We start from the raw sequence: 19,704 nt of genomic DNA, 5'->3' as shown, positions 1-19,704 counted from the left end.
CAGCAGGCTGCATCTTTGAAACTCTTGATATTATAGGAATTCAATATTTATTCAGACCATTATAGTCAGATTTTATCAGTGAAGTTACTCTCATCAAATAAAATAAACGCATGAAGAGGAACAACTTTACGCACAGCACATCTGCTACCACAATGAAGATAATTCTACTCGTTATGGTATTTTCCCTCGTTTTGGCAACTGTCCTCTGCCAAAAAATCAATTTTGATGACAGTTGGAGAGAAGACAATGAAACGGTAGGATACTTCTCTCAAATTGGCAAAAATGTGTTTGAAATATTTGACAATGGCTTATAGTGTCATTGTCGATATTAAGATAAATGTTTCAGCACTGTCCTGTACATTTGGAAATGTGGACTATTTAGGAAGATGCCACACGCAGTGATAGGCTTCATAATAAACATCTCATGATTAACCTAGGCTACTATCAAATGAATAAGCTAAATTGTGTATTTTATTATTCAGAGCAAATGGCCAGAAATCCTGAAAAGAATGACTCGAAAACCTGATTCACGCCAATTCTTTGGTCTTATGGGGAAAAGAGGTTCTGGTAGGCTAACTACTTTCTAGTAATAATTCAATATTTTAAAGGATATATATTCTATTTCTATAAAAGCTCATCTGCATTTTTGCTTTGTCCCTTCCACTCTTTGCAGCGAAATCCCAGGTAACAAGAAGAAGTAAGTGTTGCATGCACTAGACACTGTTGGCAATGACCATTTCTATTCAATTTTACTGAGGCTACACGTATGAAGATATGAATGGGATATAAGGCAGAGATCCTATTAAATTATGTAATTCTATGATATAAGGTATGAAATCCACTAAGGTGGAACTGTTCTCATGCCATATACACTTCCTACAAGAGACTCTCTGGTGTGTAATGTCAAAATGGGATCACTGTGGGAGATTCACTTTTTTCAGTCTGAAATAGCCCTACTCTCACCTCTTTTCCAGGGCAGAAATTTGAGTCTTTTGTTGGACTGATGGGTAAAAGGAGCTCAGAGGAACAAGGTAAACTACCAGCATTGAGTGTATCTATGACTCATTCTCTGAGTGAGAGTGTTTTTCTCTTAGGACATACAGTTGATAACTGTTATTCCTGCAGGTTCCTTCTAATGGATCTCAAAAGCAGCTACATACAACTTTGCATCGAAAGAACCAAGTGTGTACCGGGATGCACTGAAAGTGTTTGCATGATTGTTTCAGTCAAGTGTGATGTCCAATACTTTGATAACATTTTGCGTCAGCAAATTAACAGTACTTGCAAAAATTGCTTTAGAAAATGGAGGAATATCCATATTACTGTGGTGTGAAATATGTCAAATCTTTTCAGGCAAATAACCTGTTAGTCCTCTGAAAACATTCATATTATGCATGCAATGTGGCAGAATACTTACATCAAAAGTAAAACAACTGAGAAACGCAGAAAAAAGGAAACCCATGTTGCCTTCTGGCAGAGATTTGTAGACAAAGCAGATTAATACTCAACTACAGAGCAAAATAAGTAACACATTTAAACTGTTTAAATTTCAGTAGGCCTACATAATAGGTATTCTGAATTTAGTCATGCAGTATCAACATGCATCTCTTAGCAGAATTTATTGCATTGCAAGTCTATCATCACATGTTTATTAAGTGACTTTGTACAATACAAATAAAAAATACAGATGAGTACATAGCCAAAGCAAACTGTGGTGTTGACTTTCCTTTCCCACTTAATCTGATCACACGTATGTGGAGTTACAGAAATATTCCTTTCATATTTTTTTTTGCTCTTTGCACGACTACTGAATGCATTTTAAACAGTCAATCCTCTTCAGAAACTGGTCAAAGCTTCAGAAGAATTCTCGAACATACAAAAAAGTATTACTTTAGCTGGCTCGGTATATATAAAAATAAACTAACTGAAATATAACATTTATGAAGTTAATTGTGGTCCAAGGCTAGTGAAATTTGCTAAAATCAGAAGAAAGCGTTACATTTTGAAAAAAGCTTTAGCCATAAAAAAGGTGCATTTTAGCCTCTTTAGATTTCCCATTACTCCTGTTGAGACACTGAGACAGTTGTTTCGTGTTAGGCTACATTGCATGGGGAGCTGTTCAGTATGAGGTTTATCTGTTACACTTTGCTAAATAAAAGGATTTTAATGCCATTTCCTTTTCCTTTCCACATCATGGAAGAGCTTTTGTGCATGTAAATGAATAAAACCCCTGAAACATGATTGTACAACAGTTCATTTTTTTGTTGTTGCTCTGCATAAAACTGTAGACATCAGTTGTTAAATAGATATAGCAAGGGGAGGGGGGGGGAGGGGGGGAGGGGGGGGGGGGGAGGGGGTAACAGTACTCAGTTATATATGGGTTTGGCCTGTCTAAGACGGTAAGTTTCGTTAAGGTAAACACATTCCTTGGAGAAATCCACAGGCAGCTCTCTTCCGGTCATTGTGACAGTACATGCAGACCCAGCTGGGCTGTACAAGAGCTTTGGTGTTGGTTTGGTGCCACACACGGATGTCCGGGCAGGCAACAAGTACAACTTGGTGTTTCTGCAGACTGTCTCTAAAATATCTTCCCCTTCTTTTTGTTCTTTTCCAGAGTCCTGTAGAGGAGATAATGTAGTACATGAGGCAATATAATGATGAGATAGGATTATACAACAGTGACATCTTGTGGGACACGCTGGTATTACGTTCTGCACAGACCGTTGATTTTGTGTCCAGTTTAGCTTTTTTCTCTATCCAACAGACAATAAATAGAGCTACATTAGTAACAACCAAAGTCAGCACTACAGATCAGGGGCGTGACAGACAGTGTTACCTGGAGGCATCCATTCTCTGTTGCTCCAGGCGCTGATTGGTCTCCCAGTTGGCCCGGTCATCCTCAAACTGGCGTCTCTTCTCCTCCAGCTCCTTGTGCTGGGCCTCCAGATTCTTCTTCATCTGCTCATGACGCCTCGAGAGCTGCAGAAGAAGAGAGAGTCAGAAAATGTGAAAGACATGTTCACAACTGTATGACTCACTGAAAAACAGTGACAATTGTTATTAAGAGGACTATCCTGGTTAAATAAGAGTACATTTGAAAATGTAACACTTCAGAGAGAGGGGCAGTGAACTTCACACATGAGAACTAGTCATTAAAACACACGCTCACACACCCCACTCACGGTCTAACACTTTCAGTGCATCAACACCCAACGAAAAGTGACAGCGTTTATGCATCAGGAAGTAAGAAGTCAAACCATACGGTAGAGGACAGTAGTGTAGTAAGGCAATGTGACTGATGTTACCTCCGCCTCGGAATCTTTCAGTTTCTGGATCTTCTCCTTGACCTTCATCTCAAACACCTGCTCCATTTCCATCTCCATCTTCTTCATCTTGGCCACGTGCTCCCTCCGCTCCTCCTCCATCTGAGCCAGGGGGCTCCTGCAGGGTCACACGCACACAGTCAGACCAGTCCTACAGCGCACCGTCACCGACCCCCTCCCTCACCAACACAGTGGAACAATCCGCACAGTAACGTCACCCCCATTTCTCTGCAGGGAATTGGTACATACAAGGATCTATGCATGAAAGGAATGGTAGGACCCAACAGTGTGGTGACTGAAGTGTGGATAAGCAGAGGGAAGAAGAAACCCAATTGGTTCTGGAGCAGGGACTCAAAGACCAGCACCAAGCAGTCCCTGAGCTGAGTTAGCTAAGCTGTTAGCATAGGCTAGTGAGTAACTGTAGTGAAATAGTGGTGCTTTGGGATGTTAGCTTAGCTAAATGTTAGTAAACTCAATTGAAAGTGAGAAGAAGCCACCAGTTGAGCAAACAAAAAAAGATTTAAATGGATAAGACTCCGCTCATGTCCAACTACGCTAATTCCATTTGAAGTATTTGCAATGTAATATGCATATTTATCAATTCCCAGTTAACTTTTCTCACAATGTTGGCATCTCTACAGTGTTCCTTGAGACCTTGTCTGACATAAGGGGGGGGGGGGGGGAGAAAGGAGAAGAAAACACCCTGAACTGGGAGAAAGAGAGAACCCAGACAAAGTAACACGAACAGGGGAGGAAAAAGGTATATTAAAAAAATGATCTTACAGGAGGTTCTAAGAAAACATAAATTGACCACTTACATGCCTTCACCTGTGTCATGTCTAAAAAAACAGAAACACACACACTTAGCATGCTGCGATGAAATCATGCACTACGACAACGGAAAAACTAAACGGACTGACCGCACTAACAAAAACATGGACTAAGAACGAAACATCTACTTTCTCACGGTAAACAAGGAAAAGTTCACAAATAAACAAAACTACTTTTCAAGAGGCATGAAACGGTGTGTGTAGTAGCCTTACATTAGTAGCATGTGTTTGGTGAGTAGCTGTGCGTTAGGAACCGCAGTGTGTGAGGGTGTTTCTCAGTAAAGAGCTAAGATGCTGAGCGTGGTTGGTGTACATAAGAGGGTCTTAGGTGTGAGAGAGCAGCAGTGTGGAATTTAAAGGGATACTTCAGGATTTTGGCAATTAGGCCCTTTTTCTACTTCCCCTGAGTCAGATGAACTTGTGGATACCATTTGTATATCTGTGTCCAGTATGAAGGAAGTTCGAGATAGCATTGGCTCGCGAAACTAGTTAGCAATTGCGCTAGCGCTAGTTAGCAACTTAATTAAAACTCCACACAGAGACATAAAAATGGTATCCACGAGTTCATCGGACTCTGGAGAAGTAGGGAAAGGGCCTCATTGCCAAAATCCCGAAGTATCCCTTTAAGCTGTAATACCTGCATTTGGAATGATGGACCTATATTGGACAAAAATACCTCCAAGAACACTACATTTTACATTTACATTTTAGTCATTTAGCAGACGCTCTTATCCAGAGCGACTTACAGTTAGTGAGTGCATACATGTTTATTTTTATTTAATTTTTTTCATACTGGAATCGAACCCACAACCCTGGCGTTGCAAATGCCATGCTCTACCAACTGAGCTACATCCCTGCCGGCCATTCCCTCCCTTACCCTGGACGACGCTGGGCCAATTGTGCGCCGCCCCATGGGTCTCCCGGTCGCGGCCGGCTACGACAGAGCCTGGATTCGAACCAGGATCTCTAGTGGCACAGCTAGCACTGCGATGCAGTGCCTTAGACCACTGCGCCACTCGAGAGACACCACTACGACAATAACATCCATTTATACAGCCTAAAAATCACATCAATATGATAAAACATTTCAAAAGTCTCAGATGTCCAGTAGATTATCTGTCAGGTAAAATATGCCTTTGATCATTGACAAAAATAGTTAGGCTATGCCTTGTTAAATAGAGAACCATTGGTAGCTGTTGGACTCACTTGGTCGACTGTTGACCCTTGACCCTGTTGTTGTCCTGTCCGTTGTAGGTGACGGCCGCCAGCTTCCTGCTGCGATAGTTTTCATAGTGGACGTTATTGGTCACATCCTTCAGGTCCTGCATGTGGGTTCTGTACGCACACAGAAAGACAGACAAAACAAGTCTTAGAAACCTTTAAAGTTGAGGCTAAGGTCAATGTGGTTGACAATGCTACAAAAAATGCATTGTCATTTCCCCATTTTCTATAAATGTTTGTAACTTCATGTTTTAAGGTCTGTACCTGATGAGCATGTCTCGTAGGATGGTGAAATCACAGTGGTCTCCGTTCTCAACTGCAAGGAAAGAAAATCAATACATATTTAAACCCCTCTCCTAAAGGAGCCTCTTTCTATAGATTTTCCTTTTCCCTGATCAAACTACATCTCCCATCATGCCTGGTACCTTCTGCCACTCCCCAGGGGTACTGTCGTCCTCTGGTCCTTTTCCCATTCACCTCGATGATGGTGTTACTGCCCACCACGGCCAGGGGAAGACGGTCCTGCAAGCAAAATAACACAATGATGTGTGAGAGAATGTGTGTATGTACAGTTGAAGTCAGAAGTTTACATACACCTTAGCCAAATACATTTAAACTCAGTTTTTCACAATTCCTGACATTTAATCCTAGTAAAAATTCCCTGTCTTAGGTCAGTTAGGATTCACCACTTTAAGGCCATTTAGCCGAAACGCGTCGGATAAAAAAAAATTATAATCTTGTTTCTATTGAACATGCCATACTAATAAAGGCATTTTAATTAATTATATGAAGAGTGCCTTGGTCCTCCTTTCTTTTTGATGACCAATTCACCCCTTTGACCAAAGAGCACCTTCTGTCTACCAACATTTACTATTGTGTACCTTAGTAGCGCTTCCCTTCCTCCTCTTTCTACTAGTATTTGGTAGCATTGCCTTTAAATTGTTTAACTTGGGTCAAATGTTTCGGGTAGCCTTCCACAAGCTTCCCACAATAAGTTGGGTGAATTTTGGCCCATTCCTCCTGACAGAGCTTGTGTAACTGAGTCAGGTTTGTAGGCCTCCTTGCTCGCATACGCCTTTTCTGTTCTGCCCACACATTTTCTATAGGATTGAGGTCAGGACTTTGTGATGGCCACTCAAATACCTTGACTTTGTTGTCCTTAAGCCATTTTGCCACAACTTTGGAAGTATGCTTGGGGTCATTGTCCATTTGGAAGACCCATTTGCAACCAAGCTTTAACTTCCTGACTGATGTCTTGAGATGTTGCTTCAATATATCCACATAATTTTCCTTCCTCATGATGCCATCTATTTTGTGAAGTCCACCAGTCCCTCCTGCAGCAAAGCACCCCCACAGCATGATGCTGCCTGCCCCGTGCTTCACGATTGGGATGGTGTTCTTCGGCATGCAAGCGACCCCCTTTTTCCTCCAAACATAACGATGGTCATTATGGCCAAACAGTTCTATTTTTGTTTCATTAGACCAGAGGACATTTCTCCAAAAAGTACAATCTTTGTCCCCATGTGCAGTTGCAAACCGTAGTCTGGCTTTTTTATGGTGGTTTTGGAGCAATGGCTTCTTCATTGCTGAGCGGCCTTTCAGGTTATGTCGATATAGGACTCGTTTTACTGTGGATATAGATACTTCTGTACTGGTTTCCTCCAGCATCTTCACAAGGTCCTTTGCTGTTGTTCTGGGATTGATTTGCACTTTTCACATCAAAGTATGTTCATCTCTAGGAGACAGAACGCATGAGCAGTATGACGGCTGCATGGTCCCATGGTGTTTATACTTGCGTACTATTGTTTGTACAGATGAACGTGGTACATTCAGGAGTTTGGAAATTGCTCCCAAGGATGAACCAGACTTGTGGAGGTCTACAATTTATTTATTTATTTTCTTGGCTGATTTCTTTTGATTTTCCCATGATGTCAAGCAAAGAGGCACTGAGTTTGAAGGTAGGCCTTGAAATACATCCACAGGTACACCTCCAATTGACTCAAATGATGTCAATTAGCCTATCAGAAGCTTCTAAAGCCATGATATAATTTTCTGGAATTTTCCAAGCTGTTTAAAGGCACAGTCAACTTAGTGTATGTTAACTTCTGAACCACTGGAATTGTGATAGAGTGAATTATAAGTGAAATAATCTGTCTGTAAACAATTGTTGGAAAAATTACTTGTGTCATGCACAACTTGGTTCATCCTAACCGACTTGCCAAACCTATAGCTTGTTAACAAGAAATTTGTGGAGTGGTTGGAAAACGAGTTTTAATGACTTCGACTTCAACTGTATGTATGTATGTATGTAACAGCCCCTCCAGGATTTTGTGATCGGCTAGTGGTGGGCCAAAATACTTTGCTGCAGCAATTCAGACATTTTGCATGGCAATTTGCGATGATTTTGTCCAATTTGTAACAAAAAAGTCCTGACAAGGGAAAATGTTTGTTGACATCTTGCTTGATTGAACCATTTTATGCAGTAAAAGTGCGTGATTGGTTAAAATGTCCAGCACTCTTTTTGTGTGTGCGGTGACTGGAGAGTTCTATGCGGTAATATTGCAATGATTTTACTGTTTTATTGGGTAATAGTACAGTTATTGGTAATTTGCACGCCCTCGCATAATAAGCGGGAATTGTTGATTTAGCAAAAATCCAGGCGGGACTGGTGCCAAACAGTTTAAATGACTAAGTTCGTTGGTGCATGGATGGTGCTTACAACTACATGCGGTACATTTGTTTCATACCTTGATCTTCTTCACTAGTTTGTTCTCTTCCTCATCATCCGTCTCTGGGAACTCGTAGATCTTGATTTTGTGCTCCAGGATTTCCCGCATGATCTGAGGAGAGGGAAGGTTCAGTATGTTTTATTAAGAAGGACCCCAATGACAATCCAAGACATGTGGGACAGTTCTTTATCATGTGGTATCAACTCCATTCAGACTGTATCAATGTACTACCCTGGGGAAACTTCGAGGGCATCGTCAGAGCAGTATGTGGAATAGGGAAACACCATTCTGGCCAAACTGTGCATTTCTATCTGCAACACTCAATTCTTTGTCTGCGTAAATCTTGATGCCCAGCCCCCAGACAGAGCCCACTGACCTGCTTCTTGAACTGTTGGCACTCCTCTGGGGTGAGAGTGTCTGCTTTTGCAATCAGTGGGATGACGTTCACCTTCTCATGCAACCGTTTCATAAACTCAATATCCAGAGGCTTCAGTCTGGATGGAGACATGACAAAATAATCATGTTATTATTAATACCATAAATGGTGGGTTAGGGGTACTTTTGGACAGATTCCTGACAGGTCCAGTATTTGAATAGCAAACCACGAAGCTCACATTTCTTTCCTTAATTCTATTAACTAATAAACCATTTTTGCAATGGAGCTCCAGTAGTGTAAACAAACAAGTAATTTATCAACGATGACAACACAAATAACAGTATGGTCTGTGTGTCCAGAACACTTTCCCCAGCTGTTTCTCGTTAGCAGTGTCACTGTGCAAGGCACTCGAGCGTGAGTGAGCTATATCAGCTGGTGCTGTGAGGAGAGTGTGTGTGAGGGGTCAGTGTGTGTGAGGCCAGCATAAGCTTCTCATCCTAAGAGCCTGTCTCAACACTGACTGGGGGATTGTATGGACACAATGTCTCATAGAACAGAGTATGAACAGTGAACGCACGCACACACCCTCCTTACCCCACAGCCACGATACACACAGCCTTCTCTGACAGAGAGCCAATGTCCTTTAGCACTATCAGTCATATGAAACACAACTATGTATGTATATTGCAAAACAACCCTAAAGAGAGAAAGGCTATTAGAGGCAGTAGCCAAAAATGATTGAAATTTCTAATATGGAGTATTCTACTTTACACTTGTGAAATCTTATTAAATCATAAGAAGCCCTCCCCCTTCATTCACACTGTCCAACCTCTCTTTCTCCCCCCTCCCAGACTCACCCGTGTCCCGAGGGGGTGATGAAGTAGAGGCAGCACTGCACTCTGCTGTCGGGCATCAGTCGTCTGTTCACCCGCGACTCACAGTTGAGGTAATCCTCAAACTTGCTGTCTATGTGGTCGATGACCGGCTGCCAGCTGCACGGAACACAGCCCCAGGGAGGAAACAAACCCACACACATTGAGCCAGAATGGATGCTACTTCGTGGAAACCTGTTTGCAAGCTATGAGCCAAAATGGCTGTCAAATGGGTCAAGATCAATGCATTTATTGGAGCCAAAATGGAGGAGTTGTCAAGCTTTGCATACCAGTTGCTGTTGTCCACAGCGTCGCCGAATCCTGGGGTGTCGACTATAGTGAGCAGGAGCTGGACACCACCTTCCTTTACTAACACTTTGGATTGCTCCACCTGGGAAATAGAGAATTGTATTAGCATTCAATAGTTGTCTTGTCTTAATGCATACTGTTACTGTTCATATTTGGTGTATGACAGTGAGATAGACAGTGAACAATACAACTTTCCTAAGAATTGTCATAAGAATATAAGTTATTCGAAAACATAATGTTAACTTTCACTGCTATGCGGATGACACACAGCTGTACATTTCAATGAAACATGGTGAAGCCCCAAAATTGCCCTCGCTAGAAGCCTGTGTTTCAGACATAAGGAAGTGGATGGCTGAAAACTTTTTACTTTTAAACTCGGACAAAACAGAGATGCTTGTTCTAGGTCCCAAGAAACAAAGAGATCTTCTGTTAAATCTGACAATTCATCTTGATGGTTGTAAAGTCGTCTCAAATAAAACTGTGAAGGACCTCGGCGTTACTCTTGACCCTGATCTCTCTTTTGACGAACATATCAAGACTGTTTCAAGGACAGCTTTTTTCCATCTACGTAACATTGCAAAAATCAGAAATTTTCTGTCCAAAAATGATGCAGAAAAATTAATCCATGCATTTGTTACTTCTAGGTTAGACTACTGCAATGCTCTATTTTCCGGCTACCCGGATAAAGCACTAAATAAACTTCAGTTAGTGCTAAATACGGCTGCTAGAATCCTGACTAGAACCAAGAAATTTGATCATATTACTCCAGTGCTAGCTTCCCTACACTGGCTTCCTGTTAAGGCAAGGGCTGATTTCAAGGTTTTACTGTTAACCTATAAAGCGTTACATGGGCTTGCTCCTACCTATCTTTCCGAGTTGGTCCTGCCGTACATACCAATACGTACGCTACGGTCACAAGACGCAGGCCTCCTAATTGTCCCTAGAATTTCTAAGCAAACAGCGGGAGGCAGGGCTTTCTCCTATAGATCTCCATTTTTATGGAACAGTCTGCCTACCCATGTGAGAGACGCAGACTCGGTCTCAACCTTTAAGTCTTTACTGAAGACTTATCTCTTCAGTAGGTCATATGATTGAGTGTAGTCTGGCCCAGGAGTGTGAAGGTGAACGGAAAGGCTGGAGCAACGAACAGCCCTTGCTGTCTCTGCCAGGCCGGTTCCCCTCTCCACTGGGGTTCTCTGCCTCTAACCCTGTTGCAGGGGCTGAGTCACTGGCTTGCTGGTGCTCTTTCATGCCGTCCCTGGGAGGGGTGCGTCACTTGAGTGGGTTGAGTTACTGACGTGATCTTCCTGTCTGGGTTGGCGCCCCCCCCTTGGTTTGTGCTGTGGTGGAGACCTCTGTGGGCTATACTCGGCCTTGTCTCAGGATTGTAAGTTGGTGGTTGGGGATATCCCTCTAGTGGTGCGGGGGCTGTGCTTTGGCGGAGTGGGTGGGGTTATATCCTTCCTGTTTGGCCCTGTCCGGGGGTTTCTTCGGATGGGGCCACAGTGTCTCCGGACCGCTCCTGTCTCAGCCTCCAGTATTTATGCTGCAGTAGTTTATGTGTCGGGGGGCTGGGGTTAGTTGGTTATACCTGGAGTACTTCTCCTGTCTTATCCGGTGTCCTGTGTGAATTTAAGTATGCTCTCTCTAATTCTCTCGTTCTCTCTTTCTCTCTGAGAACCTGAGCCCTAGGACCATACGTCAGGACTACCGGGCATGATGACACCTTGCTGTCCCCAGTCCGCCTGGCCTTGCTGCTATTCCAGTTTCAACTGTTCTGCCTGCGGCTACGAAACCCCTACCTGTCCCAGACCTGCTGTTTTCAACTCTTAATGATCGGCTATGAAAAGCCAACTGAGAGACCTGAGCCCTAGGACCATACGTCGGGACTACCGGCCGTGGTGACTCCTTGCTGTCCCCAGTCCGCCTGGCCTTGCTGCTATTCCAGTTTCAACTGTTCTGCCTGCGGTTATGGAACCCCTACCTGTCCCAGACCTGCTGTTTTCAACTCTTAATGATCGGCTATGAAAAGCCAACTGAGATGTATTCCTGATTATTATTTGACCATGCTTGTCACTTATGAACATTTTTGAACATCTTGGCATGGTTCTGTTATAATCTCCACCCGGCACAGCCAGAAGAGGACTGGCCACCCCTCATAGCCTGGTTCCTCTCTAGGTTTCTTCCTAGGTTTTCGCCTTTCTAGGGAGTTTTTCCTAGCCACCGTGCTTCTACACCTGCATTACTAGCTGTTTGGGGTTTTAGGCTGGGTTTCTGTACAGCACTTCGAGATATTAGCTGATGTAAGAAGGGCTATATAAAATAAAATTGATTGATTGATTGATTGATTGAATATTAAGCACTCACTACACTTCTGGTTGTTTAACCTTTGGACAACAACGCAGGCCCCACTGCGTTGAGCAAACACCGGTCTCCACAAGAGTGTTTGCAACAACACAGAAGGAATTAGCATACTGCCAATCCCAATGAAGGGAAAGAAGAGTACCAAAACAACTTCTCAGGAAGACAACTTGTCCCCAATTACTAGTCTAAATGTGTGTATCACACATTGAGGCCAGTGGGTGACTCTCATTCTAGCTGCATGTATCAACATGCAGCCCAACACTGTACTATTACCTAACTATGCAGAGGAACCAGAAAAACAGATGAGCATCTGTGTCGAGATAACGTTGTGTTTTGGAGACCGCGTAGAGCAAGTTTCTGGACTAAATGACATACAGTGCCTTCAGAAAGTATTCACACCCCTTGCCATTATCCAAATGTTGTTGTGTTACAGCCCGAATTTTAAATGAATTACATTTTTGTCAGAAGCCTACACACAATACCCCATAATGTCATAGTGGAACAATGTTGTTCAAACTTTTTACAAATTCATTAAATAAATGAAAAGCTGAAACGTCTCAAGTCGTGCAGTGAATTTCAAACACCGATTCAACCACAAAGAGGTTTTCCAATGCCTTGCAAAGGGCACCTATTCGTAGATGGGTAAAAAAAAAAAAAGCAGCCATTGAATAGCCCTTTGAGCATGGTGAAGTTATTAATTGCTCTTTGGATGGTGTTTCATCACACCCAGTCACTAAAAAGATACAGGCGTCCTTCCTAACTCAGTTGCCGGAAAGGTGACTTTAAAACAGTTACAGCATTTAAATGGCTGTGATAGGAGAAAACTGAGGATGGATCAACAACATTGTAGTTACTCCACAATACTAACCTAAATGACAGAGTGAGAAGAAGGAAGCCTGTACAGAATACAAATATTCAAAAACATGCATCCTGTTTGCAACAAGGCACTAACGTAATACTGCAAAAAATGTGGTAAAGCAATTAACTTTTTGTCTTGAATACAAAGTGTTATGTTTGGGGCAAATCCAATACAACACATTACTTAGTACCACTCTCCATATTTTTAAGCATAGTGGTGGTTGCATCATGTTATGGCTATGCTTGTAGTTGTTAAGGACTGGGGAGTTTTTCAGGATAAAAAAGAAACGGAATAGAGCTAAGCACAGGCAAAATCCTAGAGGGAAACCTGGTTCAGTCTGCTTTTCACCAGACACAGAGATTAATTCACCTTTCAGCAGGACAATAACCTCAAAACACAAGGCCAACTCTACACTGGAGTTGCTTACCAAGAAGACAGTGAATGTTCCTGAGTGGCCGAGTTACAGTTTTGACTTAACAGCTTAAGGATCGGACTATTTTTTTCAATTTTCGCCTAAATGGCATACCCAAATCTAACTGCCTGTAGCTCAGGACCTGAAGCAAGAATATGCATATTCTTGATACCATTTGAAAGGAAACACTTTGAAGTTTGGGGAAATGTGAAATTAATGTAGGAGAATATAACACATTAGATCTGGTAAAAGATAATACAAACAAAAAAATATATTTCATCCATTTTGAATTCAGGCTGTAACACAAAATGTGGAATAGGTCAAGGGGTATGAATACTTTAGTCTGCTCTATATCGCAGAATGTGTTTCAAATGCCAAGGTATCAACACTGAGGCAAACTAACATGGTCATCAGTGGAAGAAGGATATTCAACAAGAGAATACAGGACTGTTATGCAGAAGTGTTTTAAACTACCTGTACAGTCTTTTTGACTCTGTGTGACGGCCCAGGGTATTCTGAAGAGTACAAGTCTGTTAGGAACAGAGAGTTGATCAACGTAGACTTGCCCAATCCTGATTCACCTAGAAGAAAGAAAAAAACTGTTGCAATAAAACTGAATCTATTTTTTATTTTTTTTATCATGGATCATATAGCCTAATGGCAGTGTTGCTACATTAGGGTCATTGTCCATCAGTGTCATTTGAAATGAGTGAATCAATGCAATTCAATCAACATACAGTGGGGGAAAAAAGTATTTAGTCAGCCACCAATTGTGCAAGTTCTCCCACTTAAAAAGATGAGAGAGGCCTGTAATTTTCATCATAGGTACACGTGTGTCAACTATGACAGACAAAATGAGAAAAACTAATCCAGAAAATCACATTGTAGGATTTTTAATGATTTTATTTGCAAATTATGTTGGAAAATAAGTATTTGGTCAATAACAAAAGTTTCTCAATACTTTGTTATATACCCTTTGTTGGCAATGACACAGGTCAAACGTTTTCTGTAAGTCTTCACAAGGTTTTCACACACTGTTGCTGGTATTTTGGCCCATTCCTCCATGCAGATCTCCTCTAGAGCAGTGATGTTTTGGGGCTGTCGCTGGGCAACACAGACTTTCAACTCCCTCCAAAGATTTTCTATGGGGTTGAGATCTGGAGACTGGCTAGGCCACTCCAGGACCTTGAAATGCTTCTTACGAAGCCACTCCTTCGTTGCCCGGCGGTGTGTTTGGGATCATTGTCATGCTGAAAGACCCAGCCACGTTTCATCTTCAATGCCCTTGCTGATGGAAGGAGGTTTTCACTCAAAATCTCACGATACATGGCCCCATTCATTCTTTCCTTTACACGGATCAGTCGTCCTGGTCCCTTTGCAGAAAAACAGCCCCAAAGCATGATGTTTCCACCCCAATGCTTCACAGTAGGTATGGTGTTCTTTGGATGCAACTCAGCATTCTTGGTCCTCCAAACACGACGAGTTGAGTTTTTACCAAAAAGTTCTATTTTGGTTTCATCTGACCATATGACATTCTCCCAATCCTCTTCTGGATCATCCAAATGCACTCTAGCAAACTTCAGACGGGCCTGGACATGTACTGGCTTAAGCAGGGGGACACGTCTGGCACTGCAGGATTTGAGTCCCTGGCGGCGTAGTGTGTTACTGATGGTAGGCTTTGTTACTTTGGTCCCAGCTCTCTGCAGGTCATTCACTAGGTCCCCCCGTGTGGTTCTGGGATTTTTGCTCACCGTTCTTGTGATCATTTTGACCCCACGGGGTGAGATCTTGCGTGGAGCCCCAGATCGAGGGAGATTATCAGTGGTCTTGTATGTCTTCCATTTCCTAATAATTGCTCCCACAGTTGATTTCTTCAAACCAAGCTGCTTACCTATTGCAGATTCAGTCTTCCCAGCCTGGTGCAGGTCTACAATTTTGTTTCTGGTGTCCTTTGACAGCTCTTTGGTCTTGGCCAAAGTGGAGTTTGAAGTGTGACTGTTTGAGGTTGTGGACAGGTGTCTTTTATACTGATAACAAGTTCAAACAGGTGCCATTAATACAGGTAACGAGTGGAGGACAGAGGAGCCTCTTAAAGAATAAGTTACAGGTCTGTGAGAGCCAGAAATCTTGCTTGTTTGTAGGTGACCAAATACTTATTTTCCACCATAATTTGCAAATAAATTCATTAAAAATCCTACAATGTGATTTTCTGGAGAGAAAAAATCTCAATTTGTCTGTCATAGTTGACGTGTACCTATGATGAAAATGACAGGCCTCTCTCATCTTTTTAAGTGGGAGAACTTGCACAATTGGTGGCTGACTAAATACTTTTTTCCCCCACTGTATAGGCCTAGTGTGCACAGTATACAATGTAGCTATATCAGCAAGAACACAACATTTAAAGATATAGGGGAACACTGACATTATAAATAGCTAACAATACATGTTGAAAGCAGGTACATCCCACTGTGTGATAGCCAGTCATGCAACTTTAGAGGCATACAATAGTACTGTAGAAGCATCTAATAAAGACCAGCCAATAAATCCCATCAAAGGTCATGTCTTTGATTGAGGGCCATTGACATTTGTCCAAGACGACCATCCATCTGAATGATTGTGTAAAGGGATAGGACAACAGCTCCTAGTCTGAACATGGCTAGAGAATGCCTCTTATGTTGGCTGTGTGGTCCCGTTTCTCCAGTATGGCTAACCATTGTGTTCCTGGTCTCCATGCTCCTGGTGAATGGAATCATTAGGGCAGTGGAAATGACCACTGGCACCGACCTCACTGGCTGGGGGCTACGGCTCGATCGTCAACGAGCTGCCATTTACAGGCTACAGTATTGGGAGTTGAGAGCTACCGTTTATGTGTTGAGTGACTGCATTTGACAATGTGCATTTCAATGCCCATCTTCATTCTCCTATGAATATAGATGGCTAGTTTCTATCAATACACCAGTGTTTTCCAGGTAATGGGACAGGTTGGCGTGCTGCGCTCAGCGAGGCATAGTGTGCTGTGCCAGTCACTGCTGTGCCAGTCACACTGCCAGGCACTGCTCCTCAGGACTGAGTAGAGGAGCTAGCTCCGCCTACTGCTGAGGCAGTGTGTATGTAACAGTGTACGAGAGTGATATTGCTGATTTAGTAAACAGTAAAACTATCAACCATTTTCTTTTTTGCTGTAGATGTTGTTTTAAAATGTACATTAATGTATACAAAATCCACAGCAAAAAAAAAAAAAGGTTGATAGTTTGACTGTTTGCTAATTCAGCAATATCACTCTCGTACACTGTTACATACACATTGCCTCAGCAGAAGGCGGAGCTTTGAGCCCACATGTCCCTGCTGGTTTAGGTCACTGGTGGTGTAGTGTGAGAAAGGGCTAGCGTTATCAGCAGTGACTGACACAGCACACTATGCCTCGCTGAGCGCAGCATGCCAACCTGTCCTGTTATATGGAAAACACTGGTGTATTGATATAAACTAGCCTACTTCACATATGCACAGTATGCATCGTTTGTGATGCGTTTGCATTCCCAGAAATAGGACTTTAAAATCATGTTATTATTATTATTGCAGCAATCAGGCTGGCAAATTATTCAAGGCATTTTTGGGCCCCAACAGCCAACTTGGGCACCATCCAACACACTGCCTTTAAAGGACATTTTATACAGCAGGGTAAATCATGACTTGTTTAAGAGGAACCCTGTTGCATGCGAGTGCCTGGCAAGGCAGACATGTTTAGATAGAATGAGGAGTGTAGCCTAACTTCTTAAATTGATCAATGATAAACCCATGACTGGCTCAGAAAGAGGCTGTGGTTCAGATGAAATGCGATACGAACAGTGAGGGACCAATTCTGCTATGCCGACCACAGGAAATGGTTTGACCCAAAGAAACATTTTCCCTCCAAACAGTGACTGATTAGCAAATGAAGGTCCTTGCCGAGTTCAACGACCACATCCAAGTACTTCAACAGCACTCTTGTATTTTTTATAATACTGCACAGTTTTGAATAAATCCAATCAAAATAATGCTATTTTAATAAGCAGGATGTGGAAAAAAAAGTAAACGAGAGAGGTTATCTTCCCTCTCCTGACTCGAGGAGGTTAAAAATCACAGGACACACACATACACGCACTTTGCTTGTACACAACTGTGGTCACACACATATATTCCTGTCTCCAAATCTAACTTACCATTTACAGCTTTAACTGGTCAACTGTATTGTGTATACTGAAATGACTGAAAACATGACTCTGTTGAACCATGACCTCAATATATGAAAAGCATTTTCTTACCCACAACCATCAGGGTGAATTCAAAGCCTCTCTTCACAGACTTTCTGTACACTTGGTTGGGAAGGCTAGCAAAGCCCACATATCCCTCCAGATTCTTTTGTTGCTGGAAAGTAACATACGAGCACAACATCATCACCACAGCTTTTGCAATGTTATGTAACAGGCCTAGGTTACTTCAAAATTAGGGGAAAGTCATTCTGATAAGCAGGCAAATAAACATTGGCCTAACTGACCAATCCATCCATACTTACAGCTGTGTTATGGAAATAATAATGCGATGTGGTCCAAAGTGAGGGAAGAGCCAGAGGAGAGAACACAGGCGACAACAACAATCAATATCAGCAATCATCCTAACAAAGCATTCTGTTTTCATAATCAATTTCACAAACTGTAAAGCCTGCAGATAAATAATGTGTGTTTAGGCTAGCAAGCATAACATCACAGAGTTGGATAGTATGATACAATGTTATTGGCTTCGCCCTGGGCTATAAAAGGAGTACAATCTCTGTTGATGCCCCTAGCCTTGGACTGTTGTTCAAATGTTTTCAATTGAAAGCCTATGTCTGTGCGAAATTATCGTTTAAAATGGTATGTCTTCTTTATCTCCATGTAAGAAACGTTGCATTTGCGTTGGTATGAGTGAGATCACTACCTGTACACCAGTGGAGGCTGGTGGGGGGAGCTATAGGAGGACAGGCTCATTGTAATGGCTGGAATGGAATAAAAGGAACTGAGTCCAACTTGGTTTCCATTTGTTTGATACCATTGAGCCCGTCCTCCTATAGCTCCTCCTACCAGCCTCCACTGCATACACTGTTACAAAGCAAAAAAAAATGGCAACTGATTCAAATCCTTCTTCATGATTCTGCAAGTGTATTTCCGTTTCAGTTAGCGGGTCAACTGAAGGAAGTGGTGAGAGGTGTACACATTTTTCTCATGCAGTCATGAGAGTATCTTCATCGCAATTTAATAGGGCTTCTTTAATAAAAACCTGGCTCACTTTCACTTGGTCCTACCCCCAAACCAATTTGAAAAGGCAGACACCCAAGGATACCCATCTTCACCCTTGACTTGTCCTTAGATCTATCCGAGGTCTGAGAATCTAACTGTGTTGGCTTGAGCGAGTGTTTATCCTCATCTGTCCCCTTCCCTGAGATTATCAGAACATACTCTGTTTTGCGGTTTCCCTCTACACTATATGGTCACTCTCTCTCTCTCACACACACACACACACACACACACACACACACACACACACACACACACACACGCTTCAATCTATTTTTCAGTGTAGCACTCATTGGTAATCAAATGTATGAAATAGCTGGAAGAAAATAAATTGCTTGACATTGTTTCGCTAGTTAACCATTAACAAGAAACAATGGCTTGCTTGGTGACTACTGGGACAATAATTTAATTTAAGGCTAAGGACTTGGCGTTAGCATTTTCTGAATCGTAGGCTAGCAAGCCAGCTGGCTAACGTTAGGCGGTAAAGATGACGTTATCGCCACACTAAAAAAGCTAGTTAGTGTTACCTCGATGGAGTTTACTTAACAAACACCAGATACATAAAATAAAACATTAGCTTTTGGAATGAACCACTAGGTAGGTAAAATTGGGTCAAGTAATTCGTGATGAGGGACAAAATAACCACACAGGAAATGCCTTAGCTAATGCTAACCTGCTAGCTAGGCTAGCATCTCATCCAACAACTGGTTGGGGGACGACTGGGCGTTGGTTACTCAGACAACTAGAAAGTCACGAACAACCATTACTTTAAAAATCAACTCTGATACAACAAGTTATAAATGTCATCTCCAAAGCAGTTTTCGGAAATGTTTGATACAGTAAGTAGGCTCACCCATAATGTTGTCGTTCGCTACCGCACAGAAACCGATCATCCACAACCCGACATTCCCCTTCTTACCACTAGCGCATACCTACGTACTATGGCCGACGTAATGTCACACCTGAACGACGACGAGTACGACAGATACAATGCGTACTGAGATTATGAATAGCAAAAATGAAGGACCAAATATCTCGCGGTAGTTTGTGCATTGCCTGAGTTATCCACATGCTATCGCGACAACAATATTACATTTCGC

The 19,704-nt window shown here is 42.3% G+C and overlaps 1 protein-coding gene across 2 annotated transcripts; it reads right to left on the bottom strand.

Annotated features, from left to right (window-relative positions):
• Window positions 1-1,600: 1,600 nt before the first annotated feature.
• Window positions 1,601-19,584, bottom strand: LOC311140508 (septin-7-like). Of its 2 annotated transcripts, XM_084175596.1 has the most exons (14): window positions 19,458-19,584; window positions 17,597-17,699; window positions 13,770-13,876; window positions 9,642-9,742; window positions 9,337-9,471; window positions 8,480-8,597; window positions 8,122-8,214; window positions 5,800-5,896; window positions 5,639-5,690; window positions 5,360-5,488; window positions 4,142-4,162; window positions 3,306-3,441; window positions 2,837-2,979; window positions 1,601-2,618 (listed from the first exon to the last, which is right to left on the bottom strand). In XM_084175596.1, the coding sequence occupies exons 2-14, from the start codon at window positions 17,604-17,606 to the stop codon at window positions 2,579-2,581; spliced, it is 1,182 nt and encodes a 393-aa protein (XP_084031722.1). In that variant the 5' UTR covers window positions 17,607-17,699; window positions 19,458-19,584; the 3' UTR covers window positions 1,601-2,578. The 2 variants fall into 2 exon arrangements, with proteins under 2 accessions (XP_084031722.1, XP_084031723.1); XM_084175597.1 differs by lacking the exon at window positions 4,142-4,162 and having other exon boundaries at window positions 19,458-19,547.
• Window positions 19,585-19,704: the final 120 nt, after the last annotated feature.

This window comes from Coregonus lavaretus (genome assembly GCF_964263955.1).
Source record: "Coregonus lavaretus genome assembly, chromosome: 13".
Lineage (NCBI taxonomy): Eukaryota > Metazoa > Chordata > Actinopteri > Salmoniformes > Salmonidae > Coregonus > Coregonus lavaretus.
This window is presented reverse-complemented; position numbering and strand designations above follow the sequence as displayed.